We start from the raw sequence: 18,200 nt of genomic DNA, 5'->3' as shown, positions 1-18,200 counted from the left end.
ATTCAAAGATAATATCGATATTCTCGCTCCGCATCTTCGGCATATATTTAACCACTCGCTAGAAACCGGAATCTACCCTCACCAACTTAAAACCGCTAAATTAGTTCCTATTTTCAAGGAAGGCGACAAACTAAAACCTAGAAGTTATAGACCCATTTCGGTATTAAGTGTTATAAATACCATATTCGAGAAAATTATCAGCAGTCATATTAGGAAATATATATCAAAGTACAACATTATAGGTCCCAGTCAGCATGGCTTTACACCAAAAAGATCTACATCCATAGCAGTACTCGTTCTAAGCCAAATTCTCAACACTGCTCTTCACAACAATAATATAGCCGTAGTAGTATATTTAGACATAAAAAAGGCCTTCGACACAGTTAACCATGCTAAATTATTGAGTAAACTTTACAATTATGGTTTTAGGGGTAGGATACATGAATTGTTAACTAGTTATTTATCTGATCGCAGACAACGCGTGACAATTAGGAACTTTATATCTGACCCACAAACAGTATTAACCGGGGTACCTCAGGGCTCAGTATTGGGGCCCATTCTATACTCCCTGTACATAAACGACTTTCCATCAATTTTAGAACACTCACAGGCATTAATGTACGCTGATGATACGGCCCTTATTTTCACAGGCGCGACGATCGAAGAAATTCAGCCAAAAATAAACCACAATCTCAGAAGTGTACTAGAGTATTTCAACAACAACCAACTCTCCCTTAATCTTGATAAAACTAAATACACGATCTTTCACTCTAGGCGAAAACAATTAGGTTCCAATTTGTTATCTATTTCCTTAAACAACAAACAACTTCAGCATGTATCTTCCTACAAGTATTTGGGCATCATTTTCGAATCGGATATGCACTGGAAGTCGCAAATCCAACATGTCTGTTCAAAGCTGGCTTATGGGTGCCATATCTTACTAAAAGCTCGCGAATGTTTTGATTTGGCTGTACTACGGATATTGTACTTCGCTTTTGTCCATAGCCACTTGAGTTATTGCCTGGAATCCTGGGGCGGCACATATATCACCTATCGGGAACCGGTTATTCTGATACAAAAGCGCGCCTTAAGAATTATGACATTTTCCAATTCAATAGAACCTAGCAGACCTCTTTTCCAGCTAACACGAATATTACCCTTTACCCTTGTGTACAAGCAAAAAATTACTCTAACAATTCATAATATAGTGCAACACAGCGATCCGTTGCCGTTGAGTATATTTTTCTCTCCTAACGTAAACACCAGATGCAACTAATAACCAATTTAATTTGCCTGATTGCCGTAACACCGACGGACAAAGATTAATTCAATTCAATGGCGCCCATATTTGGAACAGTATACCTAATAACGTCAGGGATAAAACTAACTTCTCTCTGGCTTTAAAACTGCATCTAATAAGTGTGTATAAATAATGATCAATTGTCTTTTGTACTGATATGTTACGGGTATGTTGATTATGTATGTTATGATATACGAGGTGCCAAATATTTTGTTGTGATGGGTTACGTTTGATATGTTCATTTCCCTGCTTTACTTCCCTGCATTGTGTTCGTTTTTGCCGCTGTAAAGACAGCGTATTTAGTATTGGACCCATGACTAGCCAATTGGCTATGGGTCCAAACACTGTCTTGAATATTTTTGTAACCGTATTACATGAATAAACTGAACTGAAACTGAATAACACCACAATGAGTCTGAAATTTCCCTTCAAGCACGTACCGGCCTCACACTCAAGGCCGAAACACGGCGAATTCGCGGCGCCATGTTGTTTTTGAGGAGCTCCCGTTTTTTGAGTTGCGCCCCTTCCTGCAACCGATCAAACGACTAACCCAGCCACCCCCATAACTAAAACCAAGCCAGGCGGCCATGTTTTCAAATCTTCACCACACCAAAATGGCGGCGCCCAGTAGTGTCGTTGCATTGATACGGCACTCGAAAAATTGCCGTTTTTTCCTCAACTTGCACAAGCGGTTTGACGCCTCAGCACACATAGGCATTTTTTCTACAGGACTTGGCAATGGCTTTTGATGGGAGAATTTCAAAAACCCACAGAATATAACATGTGCAACCCGACATTGTGACTTTCGAAAAAACTACCTCGGGGACAATTTTATGCAGGTTTTTTGTGGAATGATCAATCAATTAAACCTTTACAACCAGCATCACCTTGGGGGTGATGGAAAATTATGCCATCAGTAAGCATTTTTCCGCACTCGAACTGATGGGAGCGTTAACATCCTTGGCTCTCAGACTGTTTTGGAGCGGTTTGGCGCAATTTTTGCAATTTTCAAGCTTTTGGAGCAGCCTGGCGCAGGAAAACAAATTGGTATCAAATCTGCGCAATATGCGTAGCTGTCTCACCCCTGCAGAGATATTAACGACCGCACCACCCACATTACGTGGTGGGGCACTTGGCACAACCAGACACTGAAACGGCGGCTGCAATTGCTGCAGCCACCTGCGACCACGGACGTCGACACAAGTGCCCTCTAATGCATGGTCAGGTACAAAAACCAAATGAGGGTTTTGAAGAAATGCTGCCTGGGCAAGTGCATGCGACCCAAGCCGTGCTGTGCTTGCAACTCCCCCGTTGGCACATCGCGCTGGCCAATCGCAAACGCCCTTTGGACAAATCATGCACGGCAAAGACCTGGAAGGGGCACTTGGTCGGCGATTTCACCCGCATCTGATGATAGGCACACCGCAGACAGTCTTTGGCGTCGAGGCACTACTTTCAGTTGGGTGGTGCACAATTCGGAACATCGTCGTGTGCTGCGATTTATCGGGCCCCAGTACGGACCCCTGTCTTGTGGAGCCCAGCGTTGCCTGCACGTTGCCTGCAGGCGTGCCATGGCAGTTAATGCCACCCATGCCTTTCTACCAGCGTGCCAGTTAGCGAAGCGTTGCACTGGCCCTTGTGTGAAGCTAAAAACACACTCTTCCAGGCGTAGTTTAAACTAAGCGCACGCACGGCGACGACCCGCTGGCGGCCAGCCGACTGACTCTGCCGCACGGTCGGCGAGCCATGCAGTGGCGCTGTCAAGCCAAGCGAGCACCACACAGAATGTCACAGGCGAGGAGGATGGACCGCACTTTTGAGCTGCTTTCTCTGCTGAACAAAGTTGCACCGGGAGTGGCCAAAACGTGGCTTGGCGACTCCAGCGCACCGTTTGCACGAGCGAAGCCCCTGCCGACCACTGGTGGGCCCCCAGGGCGGAGGACGTGCACAGTACTGAGAGACGGGTCTTCGAGCAGTGCAGGCCAGTCGGAGGAGAGACACTGCTGATGACCACGTGCAGTTGTCCGTGAAAGGCGGGGCCGAGCAAGATCAGTGAACTCGTTTGGGGGCCCCCCTCTCAGTTGTGCAGCCACGGGGCCAGCAGAGCATCCTGGGCTCACTGCCTTCAGGGGCAAACTCTGCAGCAGCCCCGTCCCCTTTGTGGTGCTGCTGCAACGCACTCGCAGCTTGGCACAGCTTGCGTGCCCACTGAGCTGGCCTTACAGTTGAACTCGACTACATTTCCATCCCATCGAACCATTTCTGGACACGGCACGCTCACAAGGAGAATATACACTGCAAAAGCTGCACTTGCATCGAACAAAAATACCACCGACAACCGGTACTTGGAATGGAGGGCAGTGGAGAAATTCCTCAATCCCTCAAAGCGGTTCAACTCATGGGCCATAGAGCTCCATGCCTCGCTCTCCCTATCTCGCTGCATGACGTGTGGGGCGAGCCCGAACACCACCTCCTTGCAAAATGTGGTCCCGGTCATGCTTTCTTCTGTTCGCTGGGTTTGTGTCGTTTGTGCTTTGTGGGCTTTTTTCGGAAGTGGTGGCTAGTGCTAGTGTCACTAAACAAAGGCTTATCTAGTAGCTCTAGCTAGCGTGAAGTGGCCAAATTTGACTTTCGGAGTGAAGCTGGCAATCGTAAATCGAGTCGAACTTGGTGACAAGTCGGACATCCTCGTCACGCACGAGATTCGCCAGAACAGCTTGTCCAAGCAAATTCTGGGCAGATGCTACGAGAGAAACCACCACCCGAACTTGCTTCTTCAAGCCTGCCGTGCCGGTGGCAATCCTGAGGAGTGACACCAAGCCACCGCCGGTGCTGCCAGCAAAGTGTGAAGCGAGCTGTTCCGGATGCCACTGCCGGATGACGAGGGTGGACGATGGTGTCACGACCACGGCAAAGTTGGGAGCACTGCACTGCCCATGTTGTGCCAAGTGCAAGTCGAGGACCTCCGAAGTGATGGGTGCACTCTTGGCAAGTGTGGAAGGTTGCGGCCTCAGCTGCTCAGACAACGTGAAGAAGTGTCTCGGGCAAGCAGCAGAAGATGCAGGACTACTTCGCGTGAGGCAGTTTCACCAGTAAAGTGATTCTATGAATGCTGCGCGACGTCCTCGGCGTGCTTGCATCGAATCCTCCCCTGTATCCAGCTGCTGCCTGCGGTACGTCACCTGGCCACAGCCGAGAGCTGTGCCCTGTGGAGCACTCACCTCTTTGTCGGGCCCTGGCTGGAAGGTGAAGAGGAACTTGCGGGATGCACAGAACACCTCCAGCACTGCACGGAACAATGCGCTGCTTGTCTTCACCAGGAGCCTGGAAGAGCACGCTGACACCATAGCGGGAGCGAGTGCCCGGGAGCAATGCTGTGCGTGCGCGCAACGACTGCCAATTCCTTTAGTCAACACTCGACTTGCGCCTTTGGCAACTTTCACTAACATATCGCTAACAGCCACCAGAACACTAGAAGGAAAGCCCGCGTCTACTAGTTAGGCTACTTGCTCTGCAAAGCTAGCACCTAATGATTTTTCTAGCGTGATTTTTCTTTACATGATTTTTCTAGCGTGAACCTCAAACAGGAAAAGGTGATGCCCCTTTTTGCAACTTTAGCGTGGGCTGAACACGGTTCATAACAACAGCAAATGTGACTACTTTTGAAACGCAAACCAAGGTCGAGAAACGGCAGCGGCCTATGCGTCGGCACCTCGGAGGTATGCAGAAGAGCGAAAAGAAGTGGACTGGGGATATTTCGAACTCACCAGCACACAACCCAGAGATCTGGGGGAAGGGGAGAGGGGAAGGGGAGAACACCTTGTTGAACACCTTGTTGACAGCTCCAACATTCTTTGCTTCCACCAGCACCATCGACGTATCGAAAGATACGCTTCACAGCTCCTCCGTTCAGGCACCTTTCTACACAACGATCAACTTTCACTAAAAACACCTCACACAAAGCAGGTGCGACGCACGGGCCGATACACACACCTGATCGCTGAATGAGGGTCGGCCCTTGCCAACCTACAAAAGTCGGACTGCGGTCAAAAGCGCTTGCATGCTCAGGCCAAGAGAAACGTGCAGAGAAGGACGTTTTGGATGTGGTTGGCACAACTCGGCCATTCTTAGGCAGGCGCGCACGACAGCCAGCAATGAAGCACTCCTTGCAGTGCGCTAGCTGAGCTGTGCAGTTCCTGCAAGGCAAGGCTCGCAGAAGTATACAACCCACTTCCGGAAATAAATTTTCTTGCCGTCTCTGTTTCATTCGCGCAGCAACGGAAATCCCGCAAGAAAGAATTTTTTGGCTTTCCCCAGCGGTTTCGTTATTGCAGGGTATGTCCAACATTGTGATATCAAATATGCGAATGGGACCGTTGTAACAGTGTCGCTAAGGGATCACCACACAAGACACAGTGTGGGCTAAAAGGATTACAATTGGTTGAAGGCGGATGGCCCGCGAAGCTGCATGAAATGTGCATCCCACACCTGGCTAGACAATGTGTACGCATCTGTTCCTCTGACCATTTTGTAACAGTAGTGAGTACGGCTTGGGAACTGGGAAAGACCCAGCAGACAACCACGGCCCTGCCCGATTCCTTCTCTTTCGAGCACCCTTCACAACGGAAATGAAACATGCGGCAATGATACGTGGCTCCTTCTTTGTTCAGGAGAGTTTTGATAAACCAAGGGTTACAGACGTAACCGTACTCCTCATGCAAGTAACATTTATAACTCCAGCTAAATAAAAAAAAATAAACCACAAATAAATAATATCCGGCGTGCAGCGTCATCTTGGCAGCCAATCGTTATATAATTTTCTGTTTGGAGTTTTAACAGAACACCGAACAGAAGCTATGGTGGGACTATGCTTTTCTGCAAGCATACTCTCCATAGCAGCCAGTAATTTGGTAACGTTCACTGTGAAGTAATTGTGAACTCCAAGCAACGATACAGTGGGAAAAGCAGCCAATGATTGTTTTGGGGAAAGTTTCAATAGAATAAGAGCCACAGCCGTTCTCAGTCGCTATAAGTTGGCTTTGTTGCAGCCAGGCGTTTTTTGGCTTTACAGTGCAACATGCCCTACAGAGCGTCGCTGCAAAAGACTGAAACGGTGGGCACTGGGAGAAGGTGTGCGGCAACAGCCCTGCAGTGCCCTCCCACCAGAGCTGGCCACGGGGGGGCCGGCCTCCTCCTCGGGCCCCTCGCCGCCGGCCCGCAGTGCCGCGTCAAACTCCCGCCGGAACTCGGCCCGCAGGCGCTGCCGGCACAGGAACCCTCGCACCGCCGCCTGCACACATCCGCCAGCCCCCTCGGCTCAAGTCTTTCGCTCGGGCGCAGGGGCAACGTGGAGCTCTGCAGCAGACGCGAAACAACCCGTTCTGGATGGCACAGCCACCCTTGCATGCCGCATGGTCACACCTCCCGACCACGAGCAAGGGGGGGGCATCCGTAGAGAGCTGCGAGTGAAAATACCCGCTACCAGGAGGATGCGACAGGGGGCCCTATGGCATGGATTTTTGAACATGCCAAAACACAGTACCGGTACGTCAGCGACAGCAAAAGGGTTAAAGTGGGCTGTGCCCCTCAACAAAATGTCACGAATAGATGTGAAAAAATGGACTCGATGGGCAACCCCGGAGGCCACAGGGGGGCACAGCAACTGAACATGAGAGCCCAGCTGTAATCTCGCACCTCGAGCTTCCCTTCCACCGTAGGTGCCACGGCGAGATGATTGCCATTAAACGACACAATCACTGTGGCAATATTTGCACTGCTTACAGAGAACCGTGCTCTCAGGAGCCACCTCGCCTAGTTGTCTTTTTCTTCATCTTTGTCTTCTTTGAAAGCTCCAACTCAATCCTTAGAACTAGTGGCCGATTGTGGTCATGACACGAGATGAAAGTTAATAAAATACAGTATCATAAATAGACTTAGAAACGTGGTTGATACTATTACGGTGCAGAGATTGATTGATAGATTGTAGGGTTTAAAGTTAATGCGCCAACGCATTGCAGTTGATGAGGCTCCGGATTAATTTTGGAGGGCTGCAGATTAATTCTGACCACCCGGGAATCTTTACCATGCGCTGAAATCTCGTACACAGGGGCATTTTTGCTTTTCACCTCCCTCACAAAAGCGGCCGGAAACAGAAGATGGGAACGAGCAGGTTGAAGGAGGCAGGCCACCGGCTGTTCCGGCAGTACGAGCGAGCCTCAACTTTGGTCTCGTCGTCTGGCTATGCAGCACCACTTGACACACACCCCTTCAAGGAGATTGAACTGTAGAAGTCTCTGCAGCTGAGTGCCATTAGTTTCCGACCATGGAAGTACAGTTTGATGCATCACAACAGCTTCTGTATGCCATAAAAATGTTTTCAAAACCTTTTAAATATGTCTTTTAGTTTTCTACAGGATATCGTTACTGAAGAATGTTTAAGAAATTGTACATTTCGGTTTTCTTATTGGAAACTGTTTTGATTCGAAAATACTTGCTTCAATTCACAACCATTCAAACAAAATTATCATACACTTTGAAACCCAAAATCCCCCCCACATGCTGACCCAAAAAGGGGCTTGCACTTGCAGCAACAAATGGCCGCGCTCCCATCAGTGCCTTTTTCCAGTTTATCCGCATGTCCGGGCGCACGCGATGGGTCAGGCACTGGCCAGTCTACTACAGGGCCTACTACAGGGGCGGCTTATAGACAATTTCTTCCGTACAGTACACGTGCATTTTCTCTTTTCTTTCGCATAGCCTGGGCAAAGCTTCAGGCAACTTAGATGGCAGTTTGTACTAACCTTGAACGCTTCCTGGTGGTTGAGGCTAATGGGCCGAACCCCTGCACTGCCTCAAGCTTCCCTACCCAATGGTCAAAGTAGTGCCAGAAGGCAAAAAAGTGAAGTGACCTTTGAGAAAGTGAAGTGACCTTCTGAGGCACAAAAGAAACTGACTGTGCAACTGGAGCTTTGTTGGGCGCACCTGCAGGGGAACAGAGCTCAAGCACCCGCAGATTCTGCGGCCACAAATGGCACTTTTCCTTTTCACAGAAGCCTCCGTATTCATTCGACCTTTTCTACAACCAACCCGCCATTCGTGACCAAAGCAGGCAAAACTAATTCGCTCATGGTCGTCGCAGAAGATAAGACGCCACACGGGTGAAGGAAGAGACAAAAGCCACACTCAGCAGCCCCCGTGGAGCTTCAAACAGCACCAGCCACAGTGGAACAAGCCACCCCAGCGGCTGGCCAATGGCAGTGCTGATGATACTAGGCGGCCCCATCTTGTGAACGGGGTGGCAAAGTATGAGAGCACGGTGAAGCGCTGCGAGTACCAAATTCCCGCAGCAACGAAACGTTTCCGGATCCCCCGGCGAACCTCCATAGAAGCGTGTGTATATTTTATATCTTGTGGAAACGAAATGTTTTTGGAAAGCGATTCTGCGTTAACAAAATTCGCTGCAAGTCCGGTCGGTGTTTCATCTACCGATTTGAGGCTAAAGCCACCAAAACTTTCTTGAATGCATTTTTTTACCACGAAAGCCAGGGTACACAAACCTCACCGACGTAATATCCGTCACGAAAATGACGTCACCAGAAAAAGTTTCACAGACATGGCGGCGCTACGATTCGACCCCATGATCACTCGGGCCGCAGTGGGAGGTGTGTAACGCTCTGCAAACTGGGCCATGAAGTCAAGCCCGTATGGCTGTACCAACGCGCCTTATGTCCTTCACTCTAACTTCTCCATTCAGATAGTGCTGCCGTCTAGGAGAGGTGAAGCGAAGTAGTGCGACACTAATGAGCGCCGATAGTTGGCGCCTCCATAGGGCAGCGTATAGCCTTTGTCCGTCCGCCCAACCCTGCGAACTCAGCCTCTCGCGTTCCCCAAGCTCAGCCCGGCGCAATGTAAGCATCTGGCGTACGCACCACGGAGCAGGACCACTGTGGTCCCACCTTCGCTGAAGCAACCCGCAAGCAGGTCGTCACTCGCCAAGCACCCCCACAAGACTGCTGCCGACCCACAAATCATGCTTCTTTTGCTGTAGCGGACCGTTCCTTCACCAAATGATCCGCTGACAACCCGTTCGGTTTCGTTCGCACAATTTACAAGCGCCTGGGGTTTCAATCGGATTTATGCACTGCTCCGGCGCTTGTGATGCAGTGTCTAAGGTGGATGCATCCAACGGCGCCAAAGCGATGTGCAAGTTCATATCGATGCACAATAAACACTTGCAAAAGCCCATTTCACTTTCGTGTTTTACCGGTTCCTATGAAGGAAGAAGGATCAGCCACATTTTTTTTTTCATATTCAAAGTGCACACATTTCTGCCACAGCGAGCTTGTATGGCTGCCGCCACATTTCTTTACCTAAAAGAGCGTGCAACAGGCGGCCGTGGAGGCACCCTCGCTACCGCTGACCAGCGCGTTGGTTGTGTGTGCTCTCAATCAAAAGGGGATCGCTAGAAGATGGGGCAGCCATCGCTGCCCGAGTGATAGAAGGGCGGATAGCGCCTGCACAGGGCTGAGACAGCTGAATCTGATTTGGGAGCACTTTTTGGAGCAGAAGAACCTTGATTTGGAGCAGAAAAACGACATTTATTTCCCCTTAGGAGCCTAAAAAATCAAATTTTGCCAACTCACGGGCGAAAAGTGCACTTTTTAGTCGGTTTTGAATGTACATAACACTGAAACAGCCTTTCAATAAAGTTTTTTTCTACCAGAGTATCACAAGGTGCAAACTGCACTATACTATTATATCCATTTTTTAAATTCTTAGGCTCTATGCATAGATAGCGTGGAGTTCCATTGAAAATATCGAATTGGCAAACTAAGCAATCGTAAGGCATTTTTATTATCATGTGAATGACGAAATTGTTATTTTTGTAATCCCAGACTCGTCTTTATGCACAACTGTCGAGCCACGGCAAAAGTTACGCAAAGCGAGGTCACAGTCGTCGCACCCCACCAGCTCTCCCATTTCAATCCCCAAGGTGCACGTTCACTACAATCATAATCTGAGTAACGTTGGTATGTTTAGCCACCTCCCTTTTAGCATTAAATTTCACTTCAGATAGATGAACCATTATTACTAGCGTGCAATAATAGCCCATCCCGCTATCGGGCCGCCCCTTCTGCAGCATCGATCGTCCCATTTCCGTCGCTCGCAAGTTCGCTGTGAAAGGCAGAAAAACTCAGTGTTTTATAACACCGCAATGAGTCCGAAATTTCACTTCAAGCCCGCACTGGCCTCACACTCAAGGCCGAAACATGGCGAATTCGCGGGCGCCATGTTGTTTTCGATTAACTCCCGTCTTTTGAGCCGCGCAACAGATCAAACGACTACATGTGAATCCAGCCACCCACATAACTAAAACCAAGGTAGAAATCAATGAGGAGCGCTCTGCCTGAACCACAAGGAACTGCTTCGCCCGGCGGCCATGTTTTCACATCTTCACACCAAAATGGCAGCGCGGCGCCCAGTAATGTCGTTCCGGAGATACGGCACTCCAAACATTCCCTTTTTTTTTTTTCATCAACTTGCACAAGCGGTTTGACACCTCAGTACACAAAAGTATTTTTTCTACAGGACTTTGCAGTGTCTTTCGATGGGGAAATTCTAAAAACGCACGGAATATAACATGTGAAACCCGACATTATGACTTTCGAAAAAACTATCTCGGGGACAATTTTATGCGGGCTTTTTATGAAGTGATCAATCAATTAAACCTTTACAAACAGCATCACCTTGGCGGTGTTGGAAAATTATGCTGTCAGTAAGCATTTTTCCCCACTGAAACAGAGGGGAGAATGAAATTCCTTGGCTCTCAGACTGTTTTGGAGCAGTTTGGCGCTATTTTTGCAATTTTCAAGCTTTTGGAGCAGCCGGGCACAGGAAAACAAATTTGTATCAAATCTGCGCAATATGCTCAGCTGTCTCACCCCCGCCTGCAGCTCGCTCCGCCATTGTGAAAAGCACGGACGCTACTCGGGTGCAAAGCAAAACAGTGACAGCTGTGGCCTTTCTGGACTCAGTTGTGTGGGCAGCATTGAAACACTGACTGGCAAAGTTCATCCTCCTCTTGTATGCTCGGACGGTGCCAAGGACCAGGGAGAAAAACGTGCAGGGAAGGCAGGATGTTTTCGATGCATTCGACACAATTTTGTCTTCTTTAAGCGCGCACGACTAGCAATGAACCCCTTCTTGTAGTGTGACAGCTGAGCTGTGAAGTTGCTGCTGCAAGGTAAGGCTCGCAAAGTAATATAGTCGACATTCGGAAATAAATTGTTGGTTTCTGGGCAATTTTTGTGTCGTTTATGGTTCATTCTCACGACAACAAAATTCCCGCAAAAGCGAATTTTTGGGCTTTCCCCTGCGGATTCGTTATTGCAGGGTTCGACTGAAAACGCAACCATTTCTGTCGCGGTATGCGACCTTGGAAGTGACCCATTTTTATGCCACCAGAGCTGCGGGGACACCCGTACATCGAAGCCACAGGTGCGCAATACACAAATAATGACATAGAAGAAATGACAACTGGGCTAGTTGGTATTGCATTTGGAACATCTTGATGGTAGCCCACTTACACACACGGAGACCAAGAAAGGAGGTATGTCATCTCCTTTCTTAGTGTCCGTGTGCAAGGGCGCTACCATCAAGATGTCCCAAAAGGAAACAGAAAATTTACAAAATTTAGAAGTCCAACAAAAGCATGGGTATAATTCACGAGCCTCAACAACATTTCCGGCCACAGACAGAAGTGTGCTTGCTTATTGCAACTTATGAAGCGTAAACGTCTGCTGCAGGCTTTGTACAGGGATCGTAGCCACACGGTGCCATCCCCTGGCAGCAGTCGTTGTTGGTCTGCGTCGCCACCTTTCCTACGCAGTGGCTCACACCTGCTGCTGCTGTGCAGTGCTAGTGCTGACTAGGAGTGTCTAGCGATGCTTTGTGCTGAGAACTCCAACGCCAGTTGGACGTGAATGAACAGTTGATGTGGGAGCAGCAAGACTGCCATTTCACGTCCGCTTTTTGTGGCTGGGAAGCACAGCGCTCTCAAAAAAGAACTGAGGCTTCGTGTGGGAGAGAAACGTGCCACAGGTCTCCAGACGTTCAACATTCGAATGCTCCAACGTTCACCCCTTCATTGGAAACCCCCCCCCCCGTTAGCTGCAGCCAAGTGACTCTCGGCCGGGCTGCTTCTACGTGCCCAGCGGCCGTCCCAATCAAGGACGTTGACGAGCTGTGCTGCAGGGAAGGATGCGTGGGGTTCTGCCACAAAACCGTCCCAAAGAAGGACCCCCGAAGCGACTGGGAGCAGACCCGCCCCTTTCAAGCATGCCGGTCCTGGGCTCCCTCTGAGGCCAGGTGTGGTCAAGGAGGCCCAGCTGCATGTGGCCACCAACAGCCACCACGACACCCGGGAGACAAGTAAGCTGCCAAAAGGTTGCACATCAAACATACGCGATGGCACCGAGGACACTGAAATTCAGGATGCTGCTTAGCAGAGTCGCTGAGGCAACTTTGTTGCAAATAACGGCCACAGAAGTGAGGGCCCACCTGCAGGACAGAGGCGGCCTGTTCCCGCCGGCGCTCGCAGGCCCGCTCCTGACGGGCCGCCTTGGCCTGCTCCAGGAACTGCTCCTTGGAGCCGCTCCTCTGGGCCGCCCCGCCAAACATGCTGGCCTCCCGTCAGGGACCGCGCAGGCGGCAGCACGGGTACGGGCACGCCAGAGTGAGCACGGCCTGCGAGTCGTTTCACCACACCCCCAGCCGGTGACTGGAGGCAGCTTCACAGCGTAGAGTGATGGACAGCAACGCTCATCTCCGGGAGAGGGAACAGCCCAGCTGAACCTCGCCCCTCGCACGACTACAGACCCCTTGCATGCCCCCACCGGTGCATCCCGAGCGGTCCACACTTGCCCTTTGCTTCACAACTTATTACTCACTGACTAGCGACACAAAAATGTCAGTTACTGCATTATTACCCTAATTGTAACCACCGACTGCAGATGGTCGGACGATGGCTCCATCTGGACGAAGGCACGGGCACCTCTCGGAATAATAATTCGTCCAGTAATTAGCAGGCACCTTGGCTGTCCAGCGAGCAGAAGCAGCTGGCCGGCTGGTTAAAAATCAAACTGTTCTCACCGTGAGTCGCAAGAGGACGGCAAGTGTGGACTGCTCGAAAATGCACGAGCGGGTGTATCCAACGTGCTTTTTCAAGTCTCTAAACAAAAATAGCCAGCGCTTTCCCCACCATAGAAACCAGGTGCTACTGCCGATGCTTGTATCTACAGAAATCGCGTCCGTAGATGACTCGACATTTCACAGCATCGAGCGATCAAAACCTTGCGACACTCCATCCCAGCTTTGAGTGACTGTCGACTAGGCGCTGTCTACTGCTACATGTGATGTAGGGCCTCACAATTGTACGAGCAATAAACACAAAATTCTTATCTTTCCATTTTTCGTGGTAGTTGGTACGGCGTTGGTACGACGGCGGCTCGGCATGCAAAGTTGATTTCGCGCAGCTATCTCCCCCCCCCCCCCCCCCCCCCCCCTGGTGCGCGCACAACTTGACGGGCCGATGTCATCTCACCGGTGTCGCCAGAAAGCTCTTCAGGTTACGTGGTGACGCGCGAGGTAGTACACAGTCGCAGCGCCGGTCACAGCGAGCCCGCTCGGCAACGTATCAAGCACCACTCATTCGCTCGGAAGTTTCGTTTATACCCCAACCTCATCATGAAACACCTGCAACACTGTTCACAACAACCATGGCAACCTGCAGCCGGCATCACCGCGAGTGTCGGCAGGCGAAAAGAGTCGCCGTTGCTACGTGTTTACATGGTAACAGCCACCAGAGCCAACCGGACCGCCGTACCTACTACTCAGCTGAGATTGCCTCCTGCGGGGAGCCGCTCCTGGACTGGGCTCATCGCAGGGGCATCGGAATTGCGGGCGTTGGTGCCGGAATTGAAAAAGGATGACACCGTTTCAATGCGCCAGTATTTAACGTTTAAATGCAACCACAAGTGGAGCGGATCCTACACGGCAAAACACGACCACCACTCACAAATTCACCGTAAGCAGTGAATTGGCCGGAAGCTTTCTCTGATTGGCCTTCAGTCGTGGTCACGTGCTTCCGGTTGACAAGGGGAGCCTCTCTCTGTTCTGTGATTATGGGTCTATTCGATTCAGCCTGCACCTCTTGAACCAGTTCACAGCGGTGCAAAGTGGGTTCCGCCATCGGCGGAACCAGCCCTGCACTTTTTTCGTCTGCTTCTGCACCTCCTCGGCATGGAGTGCAGGCAAAGCCGTGAACCCGTCCTGCACCCGTCGGCACCACCGGTGAATCGAACGGCGCGGTTCAGGTGCCGCGAGCTGCACCGCTGAAACGAACGGCGAAGTGCGGCACCGCCTGAACTGGTTCACGCGGTGCAGGTGAAATGAATAGACCCTATGCCATTATGCTCAGATGGTGGTAGTGGGGCAGCTAGCGGCACCTGAACGCCTGAACCGCTCCGTTCGATACAGCGGTGGTGCCGACGCGTGCAGGACGAGTTGGTCATGGCTTTGCCTGCACTCCTTGCCGAGGAGGTGCAGAAGCCTTAGGCTGCATTCCAATTCGCGGACAGATTGGTAGACAGCTTAAGAAGCAGTCTAACTAGACGTCTAAAGGAATAGGGTTTGGACGGTTTGGAACGGGACAACAGCGCCGCGATTACGAACGCAACCATTCCTCCATGAACGCAACACCAGCGCAAGGCTGGAAGTTCGGCGTGGCATGGCCGGCAACGACTTTGTGGCTACGCAAATTGAGTTTGCTTTAAAAATTGCTGCCAAAAGTACCGCTGTTAACAAATTTTACTTTGTATAAAATGCTGTGTTCCAGTGCTTAAATTAAGAACGGTATTTGAGGGTTAGAAAGAAAAACAAAACAAGAGTCCTGCATATGGCTCACGCCGCCAGATATAGCAGGCGTTCCCGGATATTATTTAAATTGGCAACGTCTCGTGCAACGCGCGTGGCACAAGCCATGCCCCCCTGGCCAACGTTTATAGATACTTTTTCAGTTTCGGAACTGCGCCTTCCAAAGCGGGCGCGACTTTACCCTAGGCGCTCAGAGGGCGCTCCGGTCGCGAGTTGCACTGTGTCGGCCATGGTGTCGATACTAGAGTGAACTAGAATACTTTCTAGTTCACTCTATCGATACTGCGGCGGCGGCTCCTGCGGCTCCGGTAAAGTGGCTAGAAGGAGGTGGCTCATTCTAGCCACCTTAGTGTCTAGTGTCTTAGTGGTGGCTAGAATGAGCCACCTTAGGTGGCTCATTCTAGCCACCCTAGCTTAGTACAGTGTACTAGAAGGGAAAGGAGTAGCGTATAAGGGGAGGAACGGCTGGAAACGCTGATTGGTTAACAGAAATCAACGCTCAAGAAGGCGATCCGTCTCCCTAGGCGACCCAGGGGTGCCTAGGGAACCAAAAAAGGTCCCCAGAAAGGTCCCTGGCCGTACGGCGGCGCCACCGCGCTGCGGCCGCGGCCGACCGGCCGAGCCTGCCGGTTCATTCATTCGGCTCCGGTGCTTGCGGCGGGCGGTTGCACGACGTGCTGCTCGCCGGTACCCACTTTTTTGGCGCGAAAATTGCTTTGTCATCGCCCGTCGGAACGAAATCGTGGTTCTGCAAGAAACGCACAACAATCTCAAGGTAAGCAGTACATATTCCCGGCTAAAGGGTTTTGCCCCCTTTCTTATTTTTTTTTTTTTTTCCAGCTGCAGCAGGTGCACGACGTGCTGCTCGCCAGTGCCCCTTTGATGGCGCGAAAGCCCATCGGAACGAAATTATGGTTCTGCCGGAAACGCACAACAATCTCAAGGTAAGCAGTGCATATTCCCGTCGAAAGGGTTTTGCTCTCATGTGTTTTGCCTTTTTTTTTTTTCAGCTGCAGCAAAACGTGCCACCCCATGGCACGCCGTGATGGTTTTCGCGCGCTGAGCCTGAGCCGCAAGGACGGAGGTAAAGTAAAGCCTGCGCAGCAGATCTGCTAAAAAATGGACGTTGCGCGTGAAGCTGGTGGCCGTTATCTTTTGTTCTTTTCAAGGTGCAGCACGTGGCGTTCCATCGGCGGCCGCAGGGGACCGCAAGAATCTAAAAACCAAGTACGGAGCTAAAGTAAAGCCTGCGCAGCAACGATCTGCTTAAAAATGGACGTTGTGCGTGGACCTGGTGGCGGTGACCTTTTGTTCTTTTCCAGGTGTAGCACGTCGCGTTCCATCGGCGGCCTCAGGGGACCGCAAAAATCTAAAAACCAAGGTGAGGCACGCTATGCTGCTGCAAACTGACCATGGCATTGTGAACGAAGTTTTTTTTTTTTTTTGCGTGGAGCTGGTGGCGGTGAATTCTTCTTTTCAAGGTATAGCACGTGGCGTTCCCTGAGCAGCCCCAGCAAAGGACCGCAAAAATCCGAAAACCAAGTTAAGCCACACAGCAGCCCGCGCTGCTGGAAACTGTCTTGTGTGTACACAATATTGTTTTTGTTTTATTGCTTTCCTTCCCTTTCAAGGTGCCACCTGGAGTACGGCTATCACCCCAGCAACTGGTATTACGCGCAACAAAATTCTGGAAAGCAGGCTGAAAACTGGCGATTTAGGCAAAGTGGCACTTTTGTTTGGCGTGACCGCAGAAAATTATGCCGTGTCGTCGTCCAGCGTGGCAAAATTTGGACCTGAAGAAAATCTGCAACAATTTCAAGCTAGGTAGCAGGCAGCTAAAAGCCGGTGATTTACGTTAAGTGGCACCTCCTTTTGACGCGTTCACAGAACAAAAATCTGCTTTGTTTTTGTCCGTCGAGTAAAAATAATTGCGTATCACGAGAATTAGCATAATAAGAGTCGGAATGAATTTTTGTGTTTGCTTGTTTGGTGTACTTGAGAACAATAAATCTGTCAAGTGCTTATCTGTGGTCTTTCCTTCGTGGTATGATGAGCCCCACTGGGCGTTTATATGTTCCACATATAATTATGACCGTCAAAAGAGGCAGTTCACTCCCGCAAGAACTTATGAGCTGCTGCAATGCTTTTTTTTTTTGCCTAATTTAATCTTAACAAACGAGCTATTGCGCTTCCGTTTCTATCCCATGGCCCCCGGCCAGCTCTATATGGGATAAACATGTCAAGGAAAAATAATAGCAGCTGCACTTTATTCTGGCACAGAAGGATGGCGGCAGGCATGCTGTTATCGTGTGAACTTCATGCTAGCATTATGGCAGAGCTATCAAATGAAACCAGATGCCCCACTGCAATAATGCAATCACTTGGTGGCTTGCAACTTCACCTAGTCCCTGTGGTGTCCCGAACAGAGCACAAAAACGTAGCTGGCAAGCCCCCCCCCTTTTTATTTAAATTCTTTTCTTGTTTAATAAGAGGTTGTCATTGAACATGTCGAACCTAAAACATCTTGGTGCACACAACCTAGCGGTACTTCAGTCGCAACACGTACCTGATCGTGCAAAGCGCATGCCACACGAGCTCGTAGCATGTGGTTGTTGCATTGACGACTTAAACACAAATCCTTGGAGTTAATTTAGCCATCTGTGATGAATGCAGAATTGGCAATGTTTCATAGCACTGTTTGACATGAAATTTGCAAGCTTCGTGTTATAACGAGTCTTTTTGGGAAGCTTGCCATTAAATGACCTGCCATCAGATACAAAGATGCATGACTGAGTATGCTAATAACTGCAGAGGAGCATTTCTAGCCAAAATGCTTGCATCTGCCCCTATAACCTCACACCTCTTTTTTTGTTGTCATTAGTTTTTAACACTGAGTAGTAGACACCCTCCTTCATGTGTTGTGTTTTCATTCCTGCTGGCACATTGCCAGGCACCGGGCCCAAACAAG

At 50.1% G+C, this 18,200-nt stretch overlaps 2 protein-coding genes across 9 annotated transcripts in view; one reads left to right on the top strand and one right to left on the bottom strand.

Moving 5' to 3' along the window:
- LOC144165153 (ubiquitin-protein ligase E3B) overlaps window positions 1-14,473 on the bottom strand; it is a 185,111-nt gene extending 170,638 nt beyond the window's left edge. For 2 of the 7 annotated variants that reach the window (XM_077695255.1, XM_077695254.1), the window contains exons 1-4: window positions 14,184-14,472; window positions 12,860-13,045; window positions 6,464-6,590; window positions 4,522-4,586 (exon numbers count right to left, since the gene is read on the bottom strand). In XM_077695255.1, coding sequence (XP_077551381.1) covers window positions 4,522-4,586; window positions 6,464-6,590; window positions 12,860-12,979 — 312 coding nt within the window. In that variant the 5' untranslated portion in view covers window positions 12,980-13,045; window positions 14,184-14,472. Of the gene's footprint in view, window positions 1-4,521; window positions 4,587-6,463; window positions 6,591-12,859; window positions 13,046-13,901; window positions 14,056-14,183 lie in introns of those variants that run through there. The other 5 variants (XM_077695250.1, XM_077695253.1, XM_077695256.1 and 2 more) reach the window with 4 other exon arrangements.
- Window positions 14,474-15,820: 1,347 nt separating this feature from the next.
- LOC144165155 (uncharacterized) lies at window positions 15,821-17,393 on the top strand. Of its 2 annotated transcripts, none has more exons than XM_077695257.1 (5): window positions 15,821-16,176; window positions 16,243-16,316; window positions 16,402-16,459; window positions 16,555-16,613; window positions 16,864-17,393. In XM_077695257.1, the coding sequence occupies exons 1-5, from the start codon at window positions 16,115-16,117 to the stop codon at window positions 17,058-17,060; spliced, it is 450 nt and encodes a 149-aa protein (XP_077551383.1). In that variant the 5' UTR covers window positions 15,821-16,114; the 3' UTR covers window positions 17,061-17,393. The 2 variants fall into 2 exon arrangements, with proteins under 2 accessions (XP_077551383.1, XP_077551384.1); XM_077695258.1 differs by having other exon boundaries at window positions 16,714-17,001.
- The last annotated feature ends 807 nt before the right edge of the window (window positions 17,394-18,200 follow it).

The sequence above is a fragment of the Haemaphysalis longicornis genome, unplaced genomic scaffold, assembly GCF_048455015.1.
Source record: "Haemaphysalis longicornis isolate Haplotype H1 unplaced genomic scaffold, Haemaphysalis longicornis Haplotype H1 scaffold_14, whole genome shotgun sequence".
NCBI classification, from domain to species: Eukaryota; Metazoa; Arthropoda; class Arachnida; order Ixodida; family Ixodidae; genus Haemaphysalis; species Haemaphysalis longicornis.
This window is presented reverse-complemented; position numbering and strand designations above follow the sequence as displayed.